A 15,102-nucleotide genomic window follows, 5' to 3' on the forward strand; every position below is an offset into this window, starting at 1 on the left:
TCGACTGCGCGTTTTGCCCTTTATTCTTTTCTTTAGTCTTCATATTCATCTTTTGTACATTTGCAGTGTTTCTTTCATTATCACTTTTTACCTTTCTTTTATTTTTCATCCCGCTCGAGTGTCCCTGTGGGTGTGCATAGTTGAAGGGAGCTAGTCGTGCACGACTGGCTCTTGCTCATCTTTTGTACAGTTGCAAAGTTCTTTGTTTCATCTTGGTTTTTTATCTTCCTCAAAAACTGAAAGCGAGAGTGTGTGCAAAGAGGTACGTATATGTTCGCCGCTGACAGACCTTTGTGCTATTTCTTTTATTTGTAGGAACTGTGGAGGAGTAGGTTCTGTCGGGAACTGAGGCTTGTGGACAAGAAAGGGAGAGGTGTAGGTTCTGCCGGGAACTGAGGCTTGCGGAAAACAAGGGAGGGCAACCTCCCTTGTGGGTACGTATATGTTCGCCGCTGACAGACGTTTGTGCTATCATATTTCTTTTATTTGTAGGAACTGTGGAGGAGTAGGTTCTGTCGGGAACTGAGGCTTGTGGACAAGAAAGGGAGAGGTGTAGGTTCTGCCGGGAACTGAGGCTTGCGGAAAACAAGGGAGGGCAACCTCCCTTGTGGGTACGTATATGTTCGCCGCTGACAGACGTTTGTGCTATCATATTTCTTTTATTTGTAGGAACTGTGGAGGAGTAGGTTCTGTCGGGAACTGAGGCTTGTGGACAAGAAAGGGAGAGGTGTAGGTTCTGCCGGAACTGAGGCTTGCGGGGAACAAGGGAGGGCAACCTCCCTTGAGGAACGAAGGATTCATAAAAGTCGGTCGACTTGTCAGGCAACATCAAATAAACTTGGTTTCTTATTGTACTTTCTTAAATAATGTAATTGTGACTATTGGGCAGATCGAGTGACGATTGTAATAAACGCGATCTTTATTTTTACATCTTCCTACTGCCATTGCGCTTGGTACTTGTTGGTGCTTTCTCTGGAGCAGTTATGTAGTTGCAAATGAGCCTTTTTGTGCTTGAGTCGTCGAGAAAACCGTAGGCTGTGCATTCGCATGTGTGCTCTCAAAAACAATACAGCTGGTTTACCTTCACGACTATACCAACAATGATTGCAAATTGCTGGTGGCAAAATAAATAACCGTATCGCAAAGCAAACAGACCATCCCCATATTCACATATACACGAACCAGATCGCCAACCCAAACTAAATGATGTTTGCCTTGATTTCTTTGCAGTATAAAAGGCCCAGTACATAAGCTCATTAGGGAAGTTACATAATCCAACTTGTTGGGTCTTGCCACCAATCTCTCATGCTACTGTCTCTCAACATTACTGCTACTGATACACGTATACTAGTAATACTCATAGATAGATTGAATATGGAATGTATCATCACTGCTTAAGATTATAACAAGTTATCCCGTCAAGTTATTGATGTTTCTTATCTACAATAGCTTTCAACGGCGCCAAACTTGCCAAGTTTTTAGAAGCGCATTGTTTTGTGCTGCTATTGATGAGTCAAAATAATAATGTTGTGCTTAACTTTTATCTATTACATTTCAAGTAGAAGCCATTTCAGTTTACCCCCTTCCCTTCTTTTGTCTTTCAATGATCGCTGGCGGTACTACTATATCAAACTACACCAATATCCGTATCCGGCAAGCCAGTATTCTAAAAGACATCCAGAAATGTGTTGACGTCCATATAATTTTTTTGTGAGCGTCCAAGCCTCGAGTACATAAATACATTACATGGAGCTATACTACTGAAATTCTTCATGCAATCTAACGAAGCCACTCGCCCGTCGTTCTTCTTTGGGGCAGCGGTGCGTTAGTGGCTGCTTCCTTTTTTTTTCTTAGGAACTCGTCCGCTTTGTTTACACGGCTAACGGTCATACCAACTGTTTTGCAACAACCAACCCACGAACCCCTTTCCATTTATCTCATATATATGTATTTAAGGTCGTGCTGCTGGATCATATTTTATCAACATACACATGGCACTCTTGATCTTTTTAATTTTATGACGCCGTGATCTACTTTCAACAACATATGATAGACTTATTAATGTTTGGCAATCACAAGTCTTTACGAAGTAGAATTGTCATGTTGAGGTTTAGAGTGTGGGATGTATTAAAATCACAATGTATATTCCTTCACGGGTGGAATTGAATAAAAGGTTGAGAACATAAATATCATATCTATATTAATAAAAATCTTTAAAGTTAGCTCTTTTTTGTACCGCACAAGGTTATTAACAAACCTTCACGAAAACCAAACTCTAAAGAGCAGCAACAACGCAGCCAAGCAACTGAATGGATCGGCAGACCCTTGAACAGGTTCAGCGAAAAGATTTGCTGTACACAACTATGGTACTAGTTTGAGAAGGTCGGTACAACAGATATTCTGCCCATTTCATCATTCTTGCCACAGCATGCTTATGTTCTTTCTATCTTCCAACACTGCTTGAGCAAAGACAAGGCCGCTATAAGGCTAAGGAGAATGACCGACATTTCACTTTGTCAAAAGTGAGAAAAGACATTGCTAGACCAGCGACGGAGAGAGTAGTTTTTGTGCCCTATGATGATGTCTATTCGGACAATCAGCGCTTGTGCGGACACCTTTCACGCAAACAACAAGCTGCTTCTGTGCATAGTATATCTCTTGAAAAGGTTGAGTCACTAGTGGTATACAAGTGGCTTCTTTTAACAATGGCGGGCAAAATCTTGCTGCTGTTATATGCTTGGACCACACACAGTGGGCCGAGGCTTTTTATCATGATTGTGGTTAGAATTATATCTATTTATATATGTGACCAATACAGGGAATTGTTATTTTTACCATTTACGAAATTAAAAATGGTACCATCTCGTGACAAATATTGCTTAATTGCTCTTGGCTATACCGTAAAAGTAGCAATGATGGTAGCATTTTGGAAAGACTGGAAAACGGATCAGTAGTAAATAGTCGTCAATAAGTTTAAGGAAGAAATGAAACAAGACTGAACCGGAGATTCCGATCAGCCAAGGGAGCCTTCTTGTAATTCTTTTTTATTTTCTTCGGGCTGATGTGCGGGGATTTGATGCCGGCTCGTCATTAACAATAGGGCTACTCTTGTCACGGAAACACGGCATAGTGTTTTCCTGAAGAGATGAAAAAGTGTTACAGTTGTCTCAACGAAAACCATGTATACATCTCCCATCTTACAGCACGCTAGCAAGTCTTCTAGACGGCTTATCGTTTCCAGGTTAGTAATGTGAGAGAAGACAAACAACTACAGCACCAAACAAGCAATGGCTTTGATAACGGGGACCTGTGAAGAGTGGCCCATCAATGTTTACAATTGAAACATAAGCAAGAAGTCCTCCCGGGCTAATGTTACACAGGACATCTTGTGCGCTTCGGCTCCAAGAGAATTGATGACAATTAAAGATGCTTTCGTATTTCTCGACGTTCTGCAGCTTGCAATTTGGGAGCCCGCGGGACTTTCTTGCGTTTCCCTGTGTGCAAGGCCAGAGAGAGAAAATAATAAACGTTCCTTCTTTTCTTTCCTCTACCTCGTTTTACCAATATACCTTTCTGTCTCTTCTTTCTCTTCTCTCGCTCTCCCTCTGAGTATTTCCATGAGTAGACTATTATTCCTGTTTTGTTTTGCCGTTCTCTCAACCGCAAGTCCTGTCGCCATTCCTGCTCCGTACGTAATATGTCCTTTTTTAATTGACAAAATAGACCAAAAACTCATTATTTTCCCCGATTTAGACATGCAAAACGAGCAGCCCAACAAAGCGTCGAAGACGAGGGACGAACAGCGTTTCCTCAGTCTGCACACCACACCGAAGCGTTCAACGTAGTTCACGTTATTGCTGCTGTGGTTGGCATCGTGGGTGCAGCAGCAGTAGCGGTCATTGCCTTTATCATGTGCCGTCGTCGACGCCGTCAGCAACAACAGCAGCAGCAGCAGCGAAATAGCGCTATTATCTCGACCGCGATGGAACAAGCGTCTGTGCCACGACCAATATCTTCATCTTCTGCAAACTCCTCTGCCACGCCAGCAGCCACGCCACAGTCATCATCCCAATACCAACAACACCAGCTACAGCCCGTCAAATCAATAAGTACCTTTGATCAGTTTGCAAGCGCATACTGTCACGACGAACGACAAGGTGCAGACTCAACGCTTCGCCACAATAACAACGATACCCCCTTCATTCCACTGCCATCACCGCCACCGCCACCATATAGGCCGTAAAAAAGTGGAGGTCTCTTTCTTTTTACTTTTGCATCTTGTAAATATCACCGTTCATTTTTGTATTCCCCGCCCCTTCCAACACCATTCATTGTTAAGCAGCACAACATCTACATACAGCACATACTTTTGCAAAGTATCTTTCTTGTAAACCGTGAATACACTGGTGTTCTTCAATGCATCGTTATGATAAAAATTTAACTGTATTATTACGATCAAGGGGTGTGTGTGGACGCCTGCAAGTGGGGGAACAGGAGGATACAAATGCACTGGGCAAACATATGCAAAAAAACAATTCTAACTGATATAGAATAGACTAAAAATGAGACGATGATAAAGTTAAATGCATGAAAGTGGTATATAAACATTACAGCACAGCAGCTCACAGCATGGCAGCAGATTGTAAAGGCTTCCCCGGCAAGATGTGTCGTTTCAAGTAATCGTTCAAGAACATTCCTTCAGGATCCACTTTCTCTCGCACGTTTAAAAAATCTTTGAGTCTTGGGTACGACGCACTAAGCATTTCGGCGGATTGGCCGTGAGCCTGATTTACAAAATAATCCCAGTGTTAGCATATCCTCTCGATCCCTCTCAGATTTCAGTAGAGCTTGTTCGTAATGTTACCTTTGCCCAGTGAGGACGACCGCCATGTTTTCGCATGATGCCTTCGTACGCTTTCCAGTACTTCTTGTACGGGACAGGGTTGCCATAAGGTCTGCAATGAATTCTGGTGAGTTTTGTGTGCTTTTGACATCGTATTGGGTCTCTTCAAGTTAAAAGCTTCTTTTCTTTCTCCGTATTACCTGTACATGATGACACCAATGTAGCAAGTCTTGCGCTTATAAGACGGACTCAACCAGATATCGTCCTCGTTAACAAACCGAATCTCCACAGGGAAATGCACCTTGAGTTGTGCTGTGTTGATAAATTCGTCGAGCTCCTTCAATGCTTGAGGCGAATTTTCCCACGGAATGGCCCATTCGTTCACGTATTGCGGGAACAAGCAATCAAACATAAACACCTTGTACGAGTCGTCAATGACATGGATCGGCCGTGTGTGAATGGTATCAAACATGAAGCGTGTGATCGATGGAATAAACGATGGACGATAACGTGCGGCATTTAGCATAAACTGGTACACATGGACACCCAAACCACGTTCAAGGAGCCAGTTGGATGTAGGCAAGACAGCAGGCTTCTCGGTGCGGTTAGCACGCCAGACGACACAATCGTTGGTGTGTGGCATCCACCAGACGCGAACGTGTTCTGCTGAATGCACTACGTCGTCCCATTCTGCCAAAACATTGTCGAATCTATATGGCTTCTGGATAGCTTCCAAACGAAAGGCAGGTTCAACTTGGAGCGATACACGGGTGATGACACCCAATGCACCAAGACTGCAGCGTGCAGCTGCAAACAAGTCCGGGTTTTCGTGTGGCGAACAGCGTACGAGATCACCGTTCGCAGTGACCAATGTCATATCGCAAACCTTAAAAAAGCGAGAGAAGGGGTGGAAATCAGCTGACTGGAATCGATTGTGCTTTTGACAAGCAGTGTGCTCCACTGAATTATATTGTCCGCGTTTGGCTATTTACCATTGTTGATAGGCAACCAAATTCTGCGCCTGTACCATGCGTTGCCGTGGAAATAACACCTGCAATGGTTTGATCGGAAATTGAGCCGAGATTGCTCAAGGCCAAACCATGTTCTTGAAGAATCGCATGCAACTTGTGTAAGCTCATGCCCGCTTCGACAGTTACTGTAGAATCCCGCTTGTCCACTCGAAGCAATCCGTTCATATTGTCAATGTTGATCATAAATCCACGTGAGCATGCGAGATCGGAAGGCGAATGGCCACTGCCAAACACTTTGATCGGTTTGTTGTACTTTCGTGCCAGTTGAATGATCTGTAAATCAATCGCTTAATTTTCTCTCTTTCTCTCCATGCACACCTGTTAAATGTACACTCTACGATCGAAAATTCATGTACAGTATTGAAAAATAAAAAGCAAAGATCTCGAGAGAAAATATTACCTTAACGACTTGGTTTTCTGTTGAAGGCTCAAACATTATCTCGCAAGTGCACGTAAAGGTCTTTGCCCAGTTTTGAAAGGTGTATTCCTCGGTGGCAATGGCCCGGAGCTCCGAGTCTAACTGCTTTGCACGCACTCGAGGCATATCGCTGTTTGCTGTTATCTTTCAAAAAAAGTGAAGAGAAAGAGTGAGAAAAACAAAAATTAAACGATGCAGAGCGGGCTCCTACTACTATTTTTTTTATCTATTTTTCGATCGTCGTTACAATGGGCTATTTATTCGATTTCGGTGATTCTCGTCCTCCGTGTCAGTGAGACGAGTCTGTGCGACAACCTCGTGTCATGATACTGCTCGCACATTAGATGCTTATCTGTTTGATCTCGATATATAGCATACACTATCCAGTACGAACGGATGGGAAGATCTCTCTAAATGCTTTTGTTTGCCGTTAATATAATTAAGAGAAAACATCGAGCTAGTAGATCCGTTACAGTTTAGCACTTCTTTGTCTCACCATCATCCGGAGATGGTGTCCTGCAAAAGCACACGCGATTCTCATATCTTATTGACGCACGTGGTTCATCTGATAAAGACTCAGAGCTTCTTTTTGATGTTGCTGGCCTCCGCTATTCCGCATATTAGGCATAAAGTACGTTTTCGTCAACTGGTATCATTTGCGATCGACAATTAGCGTATGCTCGACATATGATAGCAGAGATAGCAGTAGGACGCGGACGAAAAGGCCAACTTCATCCCGTTACCATGATCTTCCATGTTCGGATTATTCTTGGTATTTCAACCCCCTCTAACGTTTTGAGGAATGAAAAGGATGACCCCAATATCAGATCAAAAGATTCACTATGGTTTGCCCCTACTCTGATACGAGTATGGTCTCCTCATCCATATTCTAGCGATCGTCCCTTTAAACAAGATGGAGCCAAATGCGGCTGGAACAGTTAAAAAACTCTGTTGTTGACTGACAGCCAATCAAACTTTCCCAGGCTCCTTCCAGCCTTCTGACTCACTCTCCGGGCGGGCAAGCTTTAGGGTTGTGTTAACCCAGCTAGGCCTGTCAAGCTTCTCTTTTCTTACTACTAAAGATACACAATGTCGGATTTGACATCGCTTAGAGAACGTATCGATTCACTTGACACCACGTTGGTCGATTTACTGAATGAGCGTGCCCAGGTGTCCTTAAACATTGGCGCCGCAAAGCGCAAAGCTACTTCTCCCTCTGCAGCCGAGTAAGCTTCCGTGTCTCTCTCTCTATATATGTGCCACTCTCTCAAAAAAGTTACCACTCCTGTTTCGCTCAAATCAATTGTTGTTAAACTTAATCGTGTTCATTTTCTTTATAACGTGCAGCGAATCGTCAACACCTGAAAAGGACTCAAAAGAGCTTCACGTATATATGCCCGGACGCGAAAAAGAAGTATACGCAAAGGTAACAACAACAACTTATAACGTATAAATGATCTGGTTCTGAAATAGATGTTCCCCTTAATAGCTCGAAAGACTAAATCAAGGACCTTTAAACCATTCATCGCTCCACGCTATTTTCCGTGAGGTAGGCAGCTCTTATGTTTTAGCACCAACATAAGTTTCTAATTGATGGCGTTGTTCTGACGAAATTTATGGTATGTAACGATAGATCATGTCAGCTTCAATCGCATTGCAAAAGGACGTATCGATTGCATATCTCGGCCCACCCGGCACATTCTCGCATCAAGCCGCATATGAACGTTTGGGCGATAGCGTAGCATATGTTCCAGTAAAACAGATCTCTGGTATTGATTTGATCTACAAAACAAAGATTAGTTTGAGAGGGGATGTGGGTGAAACGTTGCGAGAGAAAGATGGGGTGATGATTTACTCTAATTCATTGACTCTTGCTTTCTATATGCATCTTCTTTTAATCAGCTGTCTTCGAAGCAGTCGAGAAAAAGACCACAACTTATGGCTTGGTACCTTTCGAAAACTCCACGTTCGGTACCGTTGTTGAGACTCTGGACAACTTTGTAAAGACGAGCGTACGTGTCCGCGCTGAAACGTATCTTCCTGTAAGTAAAATTTTTGGTGATAAGAAACACAGGTATAAGTAGATAATGTATACACAAAATCTGTAATATCAGTGTGATTGATGATGATGATGATGCTTTTTAAGGTTCATCAATGCTTGTTGTCAAATAGCAAGTTGGAAAAGATCTCCAAAGTATATAGTCATCCTCAGGTAAGAAAGCAATAATCACACGCAGAGCTTAAATGGGGAAAAAGGATTGCTTCATACTGTACGTTTATGATGGAAAATTAACGCCTATTTTATAAATCATGGTAAAAGGGATTGGGTCAAACGCAACGATGGCTGTCGACAAATCTCCCGCACGCCAAACTTATTCCCGTCAAGTCTACTGCAGAGGCTGCCGAACAAGCTGCTGCCGAACCAGGTGCCGCTGCTGTATGCAGTGAGCTGTGTTCCAGTCTATATGGCGTGGAAATTGTTGCCAAAGATATTGAGGACACTGCAGGTAAGCACTTGCTCTTAGATAGCAGCAAAAAGCAGTGGTAGTATACATGGAGAGAAAGGCTAAAGAATCGATCGCAAAAATGACATAGGCAACACGACCCGTTTCTTGATCATTGGCACGTCGTCTGACAACGCCACAGCGGATGATCATACACTGATCCATTTTACCGTCGACCATCGCCAGCCAGGTGCACTAGCTGATGGACTAAAGGTGTTCAAGGACTATGATCTCAACTTGTTCAAGATTGACTCGCGCCCTAGCGGCCTACGCCCATGGCACTATGTGTTTGTGGTAGAATGCTCAGGCCATTTCAAAAACGAGCCGGTACAAAAGGCCGTCAAGGACTTGGAGCAGTATTGCTTGGACGTCGTGGTTCTGGGCAGCTTCCCCAATCAACGTCCTCAATCTGACTAAGTGAAGATTGATAGATGTGTGTATGTTCTTGCTATTTCGTAAATACTTATTTATATTGCACCAGTAATTAAAAGCAGCAATGGCGCTTTCGCAACAAACAACGTAGTTCATATCTTGACTTCTTCCGTGCACTAAACTGCTAGAGCGTTGCACATCTATAGACAATCAGCGTAGTATCTTTGCACAGCAATAGAAGAGCAGACTAAGCTGTTTGTATTATATTATCACCAAATATGGTTATTTTTTCAGGCCATCTCTCGCGAAAAGCTAAAAGCGCGTAAAAGAGAGACTAAGCACCTTTCTATGCGTACATGCATTCTTCGAGCATGGATTTCATGGGTCAGTTCTGGCGTTCCTATTTTTTAATACTGGCGGGCAAATTCTGCATTGATACAGAGATCCTGTCTGAATCAGGAAACCGTGGAAACACAATAACCCGAACGGGGTTCGTTTAAACACCGCGTAACGCAATCGCACACAAAAACCGATCGTGCATGTCGTCTCGCTCTCTTTTTTTATTACACACGAGTAGTATACAGGACTAGTTATAACAACACAGAAAGGGATATGGCCAGTCAACCAGAGCCTTCCCATGGCGAACTTGAAGAAGAATTAGCACAGATCCGTCGATACGAAGATTTTAGTACTATTGGCAGGTATCCAAAATAACCCTCCCTTCTCTCATCTCAACTTGATATTATTACCAGGCTTACCCCTGGGAGAATTGCTAATCGCCAAACCCGCTTTCTGTAAAATCTTTGCCCTTGCCCTATCGCTTCCCCTTTCTGAATATTCGTTTGATCGTTTTCTTAAACTTTCAAGTTTTGCTTTCAAAAGACCTGACTGCTAACATCCCTCAACATACTCATTTAGACTGGGTTAAGGATGCCATTCTAGAGCGATATCGACAATCCGCACTTGAACGACAGAATAAAAGCGACCACTCATGGCGTGCCTGGTGGAAGATGGCCTTTGAAACGGCACAGACTTGGATCGTCGTGTCGCTTGTCGGTAGGTGTTGTCTTTTCTTCTTTTTCAGGGCGAGGGGTTGGGTACGAAAGTGTGTGTGTTTGGGGGGGGGTCTGTAGAAATTACATAATATATTATTACAATTTTCTGGAATAAATGAATTCATTGTATCGCTTTATCTATTATCTATATGAAATGATGATGAAAAAAAGGCGCGGCGGTTGGATTGAACTCGGCCCTTATTGCTATTGTTACGGATTGGCTCTCGGATGTCAAAATGGGATATTGCTCGACGGGATGGTGGCTCAACCAGAAATACTGTTGCTGGGAAATAGAAGGGGATGGTAAAAAATGAATCATAGCAGGAAAGGTGTGACGAATGAAAACGAACAAGCCAGGTTAATTCAGTTATCTTTGCTGTTGTGATAGACGGTGGGTGTGAGTATTGGGTATACTGGAGCCAGACAATGGGCCTTGGTCCCGATGCATTCATTATCCAATGGCTGTTCTACGTGGCACTGGCGGTAAGCAAATGATTTGGAAGAAAAGATAGACGAGACAATTGTAGGTCTTTCTTGACAGGATGGCTTTGTGACTGACGACGGGATCATAGACACTTTTTGCTACAACCTGTGCCTTCCTTGTCAAAGTACTTGCACCTTATGCCGCTGGCTCCGGCATTTCTGAAATCAAGTGTATTATTGGTATATAAGGAGGAAGAAAGCTAGAGGAACTGTATTGACTTCAGCTGGAACTATTAATGACCCACTATGCATATCTATGTAGCCGGTTTTGTTATGAAAGGCTATCTCGGTGGCTGGACCTTGCTGATGAAGAGCGTTGGATTGGTATGGAACGGTCCAAAAATTGTAAACAGGGTGATTTCTATTCGACGCGTCGACTAACCGAACCCAGGCTATGGCTGTAGCATCCAATCTATCGATTGGAAAAGAAGGTCCCTCCGTACATATGGCTTGCTGTGTAGGCAATGTGATCTCTCGGAGCTTCTCAAAGTACAGGACAAGCAAAGGTAAGAAAGATTGTACTACCTCCTTGGGAATACAGATCTGCTGACATGAGCTTAACTTTTTCTTTTATTCTGGACCAGCTGAAATGCGTGAGATATTGACAGCATCAAGTGCAGCAGGCGTAGCAGTTGCCTTTGGTTCACCTATCGGTGGCGTATTGTTTGCACTCGAAGAAATGACTTACACGTTCTCGAATCGTACTTTATGGAAGAGCTTCTTTTGTGCCATGATTGCTACTATGGCTTTACAGGTAATATAAATATGTTCTGGTTATCGATAAGAGGCAGCAATTGAATTTTTATCCTGTTTTCTTTATTTTTCTCGGTCAGACAATGAATCCATTCCGCACTGGCAAACTGGTCATGTTTCAAGTAAGCTATGATCGAGAATGGCATAGCTTTGAATATTTGTTTGTCGTCATTATCGGTATTTTTGGAGTAAGTTTATCACTTTGTCTGGTTTTTGTTGTTGAATTCACCTTTAATGATGTAAAACTGATATGTATTTCTATCAATCTAGGGACTCTATGGCGCAATTGTGATCAAATACAACGTGATGGTCGCCCAGTTTCGAAAAAAGTATCTTAAAGATCACCCTATCACCGAAGCAGCTGTATTAGCCTTTGTTACTGCTGTAGTCGCATATCCCAATGTGTTTATGCGGATCGACATGACTGAAATAATGGGAATTCTTTTCCAAGAGTGTGAAAGTGTGGATACTGACGATTTCCACGGTCTTTGCCAGTAAGTCCAGAAAACCCTAATGTGCATCTGTGTAAATTCTCTTGCTTACCTATTTCCTTTGCTCAACATTTTATTTATTGTAGAGAGAGCCAATTAGCACGTATCTGTGTACTTTTACTTTTCGCGACTATGCTTCGAACACTAGGTACTATCATTTCATACGGTTGCCGTGTACCTTGTGGTATTTTTGTTCCTTCCATGGCTATCGGAGCCACTTTTGGTCGCATGATTGGATTGTTAGTAAAGTCATGGCAAGAGTAAGTTAATATTTATTCGTTTCCGGTGATCATACATTGAAAGTCGACTATTAACTGTTGAAAACATTTAGTGCCGATCCCGAATTCTTTTTATTCTCAACGTGCAAACCCGATGTTCCAGTAAGCTCTTACCAACCTTTGTGTTTGGATCAAGTTTAACAAGGAGACATTGCTGAAATCGTGTAAACCTTTTGAAAATGTAGTGTATCACACCAGGCACTTACGCATTTCTGGGAGCAGCCGCGGCACTTTGGTAAGGAGAAACGCTTAGGATATTATTTTCTTTTTTTGCTATTAAACTATATGACCTCTAACTAGTTAAAAATGATAATTTAGTGGTGTTATGCGCATAACAGGTAAGTTTGCTAAGTCTGGTGGTGGTGGTTGGGTGTATACGATGGATTTGGCTAATGTATTCTCTTATTCATTGTTATAGTATCCGTGGTTGTGATCATGTTTGAACTGACAGGCCAGATCACTTATATCCTTCCAACTATGGTAAACACGATCTCTTCCTTTTAAATATTACGACAAAAATGCGGCGATGGATATAGCTAATGTACTGCTGTTGTACATCATTTACTATTAGATTGCTCTCATGGTTACTCGAGCTGTTGGTGATCGATTTGGTACTGGTGGTATTGCTGATCGGATGATCAGAGTGAACGGATATCCCTTCTTGGATAAAGAAGATCACGTATATGGAGTACCAGGTAACATACAGACGTTTTAATTGCTTATCATCATCCTTAGTCTATCTAAGAGCATGCACATAACCTTGAATGTTCTCATTTTGCAACTTTTATAGTATCCAATGTCATGCAAAGAGACATGACAGTATTATCATCGATGGGAATGCGATTCAGTGAACTTGGTAAGGATGCCTGGACAACAGAATATAAAAAGAGAATTATTTCTCTTTAACATCACCCTTTGATATAGAGAAAATACTACGCACGACTATGTACCGAGGATTCCCTGTAGTACAGAGCGAAAGCGACATGACATTGTTAGGATATATTGGTCGATCCGAATTAAAGTATTTAATCGGTAATTACTTTTTCCTTGATGATGTATCAACTAAATGCGACCTCCACTTTGACTAACCTTCGCACTATTTTCTTCTTGTAGAGAAAGCAAAGACGCGAAACAAGGCACATGACTCGACTATAGTCAGATTCATACCCGACGAAGATGATTCAGAACAGCTGTCAAGTATATCCAGCGTCGATCACATCATCCAGGGTTCATCCGACGTGCTTGACTTTGGACCATATATTGATCAAACCCCAATCACTGTACAACCCCGACTTTATCTCGAGACTGTAATGGACATGTTTAAACAGCTGGGGTAAGATGTATACACGATCGCGGGACGTTAATTTTTTTCTCATCCACACAAGAGGTCGCAATAGATGGTGATTAAGATGATGCTTACCACCGTGTGGTCGGATATATCTCCAATATTATGTAGTCCACGCGTTATCTTGCTTGAACGACGTGGTAAACTGGTTGGTCTGGTGACCGTGAAAGATGTATTGAAATACATGGCGCACGTGGAGAACTCAGAGTCCACGAACGGCGAAGCTACCCGAGACTGTGGCGATGTGGTTGCGAATTTTGCCTCTCGTCTATTTCGAAGAGACAACCAACCAGATTACATGCGGCTGCGGAATTCATCCGATGAAAGTCATGAAATGCATACCAGTCCCCATTAAACTACTCTGTTTATAAAAAAGCCCCCACTTTATCACAACTAGTATCATACCTCCATCATTCACACCCAAAACCACCACCAACTCCTCGTTTTTTCCTTTTTTATTGGGGTATAATTCCATTATCTAATTTTACTACAATATAAATGTGTTTTTTAATCATCGCTCGCTAGAAGCCTGCCCACTCTATCGAAAAGACTTCTACTGCACTGTTCTCATCACTGTCAGTGTCGTTATCGCTTGCAGGGCTGGCAATGACATAGGTTTTCTTGACGTTCGTTGCCAATCGGCCCATGCCAATGACATCCAAGCCTGTCATGGGCTCATGCCGATCTTTAGCCGAAACTATGTAATGGCTATGGAAACGCATAGGATCACCCCGATACGCGAGATAATCGCCACCAAATTTGAGGCCGGAAGTCACGTAGAGTTGGCGCGACCACAAGTGTTCAAAAACCTTGTAACGAAGTAGCTCAGCTTTGGTGTTTAGGTATGTCCATGTTTTTCCGTTATTGCTGTCACCGATTATGGCAATGTCTTTATTATCGCGTTTTTCGGATGGATGCGCGGAGGAAACGGAAAAAATAAATCAATACAAGTTACTACATTGCTCTTATCTCTCTTACGGCCCCTTCCCTACCCACCCCCCACCCCACCGCGTTTACTTTTTGTTACGAGTAACGTAAGCTCTTCCGGAAGTAGCTGTAGTGGAAGGCCGAGAAATGCATTTTGCTGAGGCAACCGTGGCAATGTGCCAATCAATGCACCCACAATGCGATGTTGGCAACGTAATTCTTTGACGTCTATGTTGCGTGGGACGGATGAGTTTTACCTTTCCCTTGTCACATTAAAGAGGAGTTGAGTTATTTACTACCTTGAGTATCGAACACCAAAGGTTTATTACCACATAGCTTAATTCTGACAGTCATTCAAACAAAAAAGAAAACAGAGGTGGTCGTTCTACGTGACACAAGAAAGAAATAATGCTTATCACAAACAAATTTCCTGACGCGAAAATATGCGAACATGATGCCTGATGATGCGATGCACGTTGTCGGGCTATTTTTTTCTTGCTCTGTGTATGTGTAGCCTCGAATTGTCCCACACTCTGCACTTATTTACCTCTCCTCCTTTCTCTTTTGCTTCTATCTTTTTGCGTTTCACTACTCTTGCTTAG

The 15,102-nt window shown here is 42.6% G+C and overlaps 6 protein-coding genes across 6 annotated transcripts; 3 read left to right on the forward strand and 3 right to left on the reverse strand.

Moving 5' to 3' along the window:
- Positions 1–18: 18 nt before the first annotated feature.
- Positions 19–959, reverse strand: BDB00DRAFT_479279 (uncharacterized protein). Its single transcript, XM_053117539.1, has 2 exons — positions 777–959; positions 19–600 (listed from the first exon to the last, which is right to left on the reverse strand). The coding sequence occupies exons 1-2, from the start codon at positions 799–801 to the stop codon at positions 230–232; spliced, it is 396 nt and encodes a 131-aa protein (XP_052977816.1). The 5' UTR covers positions 802–959; the 3' UTR covers positions 19–229.
- A 2,658-nt stretch (positions 960–3,617) lies between these two features.
- Positions 3,618–4,243, forward strand: BDB00DRAFT_874119 (uncharacterized protein; the record flags this gene model as incomplete). The annotated part of the gene is made up of 2 exons (XM_053127184.1): positions 3,618–3,688; positions 3,754–4,243. 2 exons carry the CDS (start codon positions 3,618–3,620, stop codon positions 4,241–4,243), a joined length of 561 nt encoding a protein of 186 aa, XP_052977817.1.
- Positions 4,244–4,411: 168 nt separating this feature from the next.
- Positions 4,412–6,545, reverse strand: BDB00DRAFT_831948 (D-arabinono-1,4-lactone oxidase-domain-containing protein). The gene is made up of 5 exons (XM_053124164.1): positions 6,275–6,545; positions 5,836–6,147; positions 5,044–5,729; positions 4,865–4,955; positions 4,412–4,784 (listed from the first exon to the last, which is right to left on the reverse strand). The coding sequence occupies exons 1-5, from the start codon at positions 6,416–6,418 to the stop codon at positions 4,623–4,625; spliced, it is 1,395 nt and encodes a 464-aa protein (XP_052977818.1). The 5' UTR covers positions 6,419–6,545; the 3' UTR covers positions 4,412–4,622.
- Positions 6,546–7,381: 836 nt separating this feature from the next.
- BDB00DRAFT_766755 (Prephenate dehydratase-domain-containing protein) lies at positions 7,382–9,213 on the forward strand (the record flags this gene model as incomplete). The annotated part of the gene is made up of 8 exons (XM_053119612.1): positions 7,382–7,518; positions 7,640–7,718; positions 7,782–7,841; positions 7,926–8,061; positions 8,195–8,334; positions 8,439–8,504; positions 8,613–8,799; positions 8,888–9,213. The coding sequence occupies 8 exons, from the start codon at positions 7,382–7,384 to the stop codon at positions 9,211–9,213; spliced, it is 1,131 nt and encodes a 376-aa protein (XP_052977819.1).
- A 447-nt stretch (positions 9,214–9,660) lies between these two features.
- Positions 9,661–14,044, forward strand: BDB00DRAFT_831959 (chloride channel). Its single transcript, XM_053124165.1, has 20 exons — positions 9,661–9,865; positions 10,087–10,224; positions 10,395–10,526; positions 10,612–10,706; positions 10,796–10,886; positions 10,969–11,030; positions 11,098–11,212; positions 11,291–11,460; positions 11,540–11,647; positions 11,730–11,953; positions 12,037–12,210; positions 12,282–12,330; positions 12,414–12,463; positions 12,547–12,566; positions 12,647–12,708; positions 12,800–12,923; positions 13,019–13,084; positions 13,153–13,260; positions 13,342–13,561; positions 13,685–14,044. The coding sequence occupies exons 1-20, from the start codon at positions 9,781–9,783 to the stop codon at positions 13,926–13,928; spliced, it is 2,337 nt and encodes a 778-aa protein (XP_052977820.1). The 5' UTR covers positions 9,661–9,780; the 3' UTR covers positions 13,929–14,044.
- BDB00DRAFT_959340 (tRNA intron endonuclease) lies at positions 14,045–14,911 on the reverse strand. Its single transcript, XM_053129691.1, has 3 exons — positions 14,800–14,911; positions 14,591–14,728; positions 14,045–14,462 (listed from the first exon to the last, which is right to left on the reverse strand). Exons 1-3 carry the CDS (start codon positions 14,852–14,854, stop codon positions 14,095–14,097), a joined length of 561 nt encoding a protein of 186 aa, XP_052977821.1. The 5' UTR covers positions 14,855–14,911; the 3' UTR covers positions 14,045–14,094.
- Between the last annotated feature and the right edge of the window lie 191 nt (positions 14,912–15,102).

The sequence above is a fragment of the Zychaea mexicana genome (genome assembly GCF_025766255.1).
Source record: "Zychaea mexicana strain RSA 1403 chromosome Unknown BDB00scaffold_56, whole genome shotgun sequence".
In the NCBI taxonomy this organism is placed as follows: Eukaryota; Fungi; Mucoromycota; class Mucoromycetes; order Mucorales; family Lichtheimiaceae; genus Zychaea; species Zychaea mexicana.

Excerpts from the sequence above, each read along its gene's own strand:
- BDB00DRAFT_831948 (XM_053124164.1), bottom strand. The coding sequence starts at position 6,418 with ATGCCTCGAGTGCGTGCAAAGCAGTTAGACTCGGAGCTCCGGGCCATT. Across the intron at positions 6,148-6,274 it reads CAGAAAACCAAGTCGTTAAG|ATCATTCAACTGGCACGAAA; the intron begins GTAATATTTTCT and ends ATTGATTTACAG. Across the intron at positions 5,730-5,835 it reads TTGGTTGCCTATCAACAATG|GTTTGCGATATGACATTGGT; the intron begins GTAAATAGCCAA and ends CGCTTTTTTAAG.
- BDB00DRAFT_831959 (XM_053124165.1), top strand. The coding sequence starts at position 9,781 with ATGGCCAGTCAACCAGAGCCTTCCCATGGCGAACTTGAAGAAGAATTA. Across the intron at positions 12,567-12,646 it reads TGGTGTTATGCGCATAACAG|TATCCGTGGTTGTGATCATG; the intron begins GTAAGTTTGCTA and ends TCATTGTTATAG. Across the intron at positions 13,085-13,152 it reads AATGCGATTCAGTGAACTTG|AGAAAATACTACGCACGACT; the intron begins GTAAGGATGCCT and ends CCTTTGATATAG.
- BDB00DRAFT_959340 (XM_053129691.1), bottom strand. The coding sequence starts at position 14,854 with ATGACTGTCAGAATTAAGCTATGTGGTAATAAACCTTTGGTGTTCGAT. Across the intron at positions 14,729-14,799 it reads TTTGGTGTTCGATACTCAAG|ACGTCAAAGAATTACGTTGC; the intron begins GTAGTAAATAAC and ends CACGCAACATAG. Across the intron at positions 14,463-14,590 it reads TACGTTACTCGTAACAAAAA|ACATTGCCATAATCGGTGAC; the intron begins GTAAACGCGGTG and ends GCGATAATAAAG.
- BDB00DRAFT_479279 (XM_053117539.1), bottom strand. The coding sequence starts at position 801 with ATGAATCCTTCGTTCCTCAAGGGAG. Across the intron at positions 601-776 it reads TCCTTCGTTCCTCAAGGGAG|GTTGCCCTCCCTTGTTTTCC; the intron begins GTTGCCCTCCCT and ends CCCACAAGGGAG.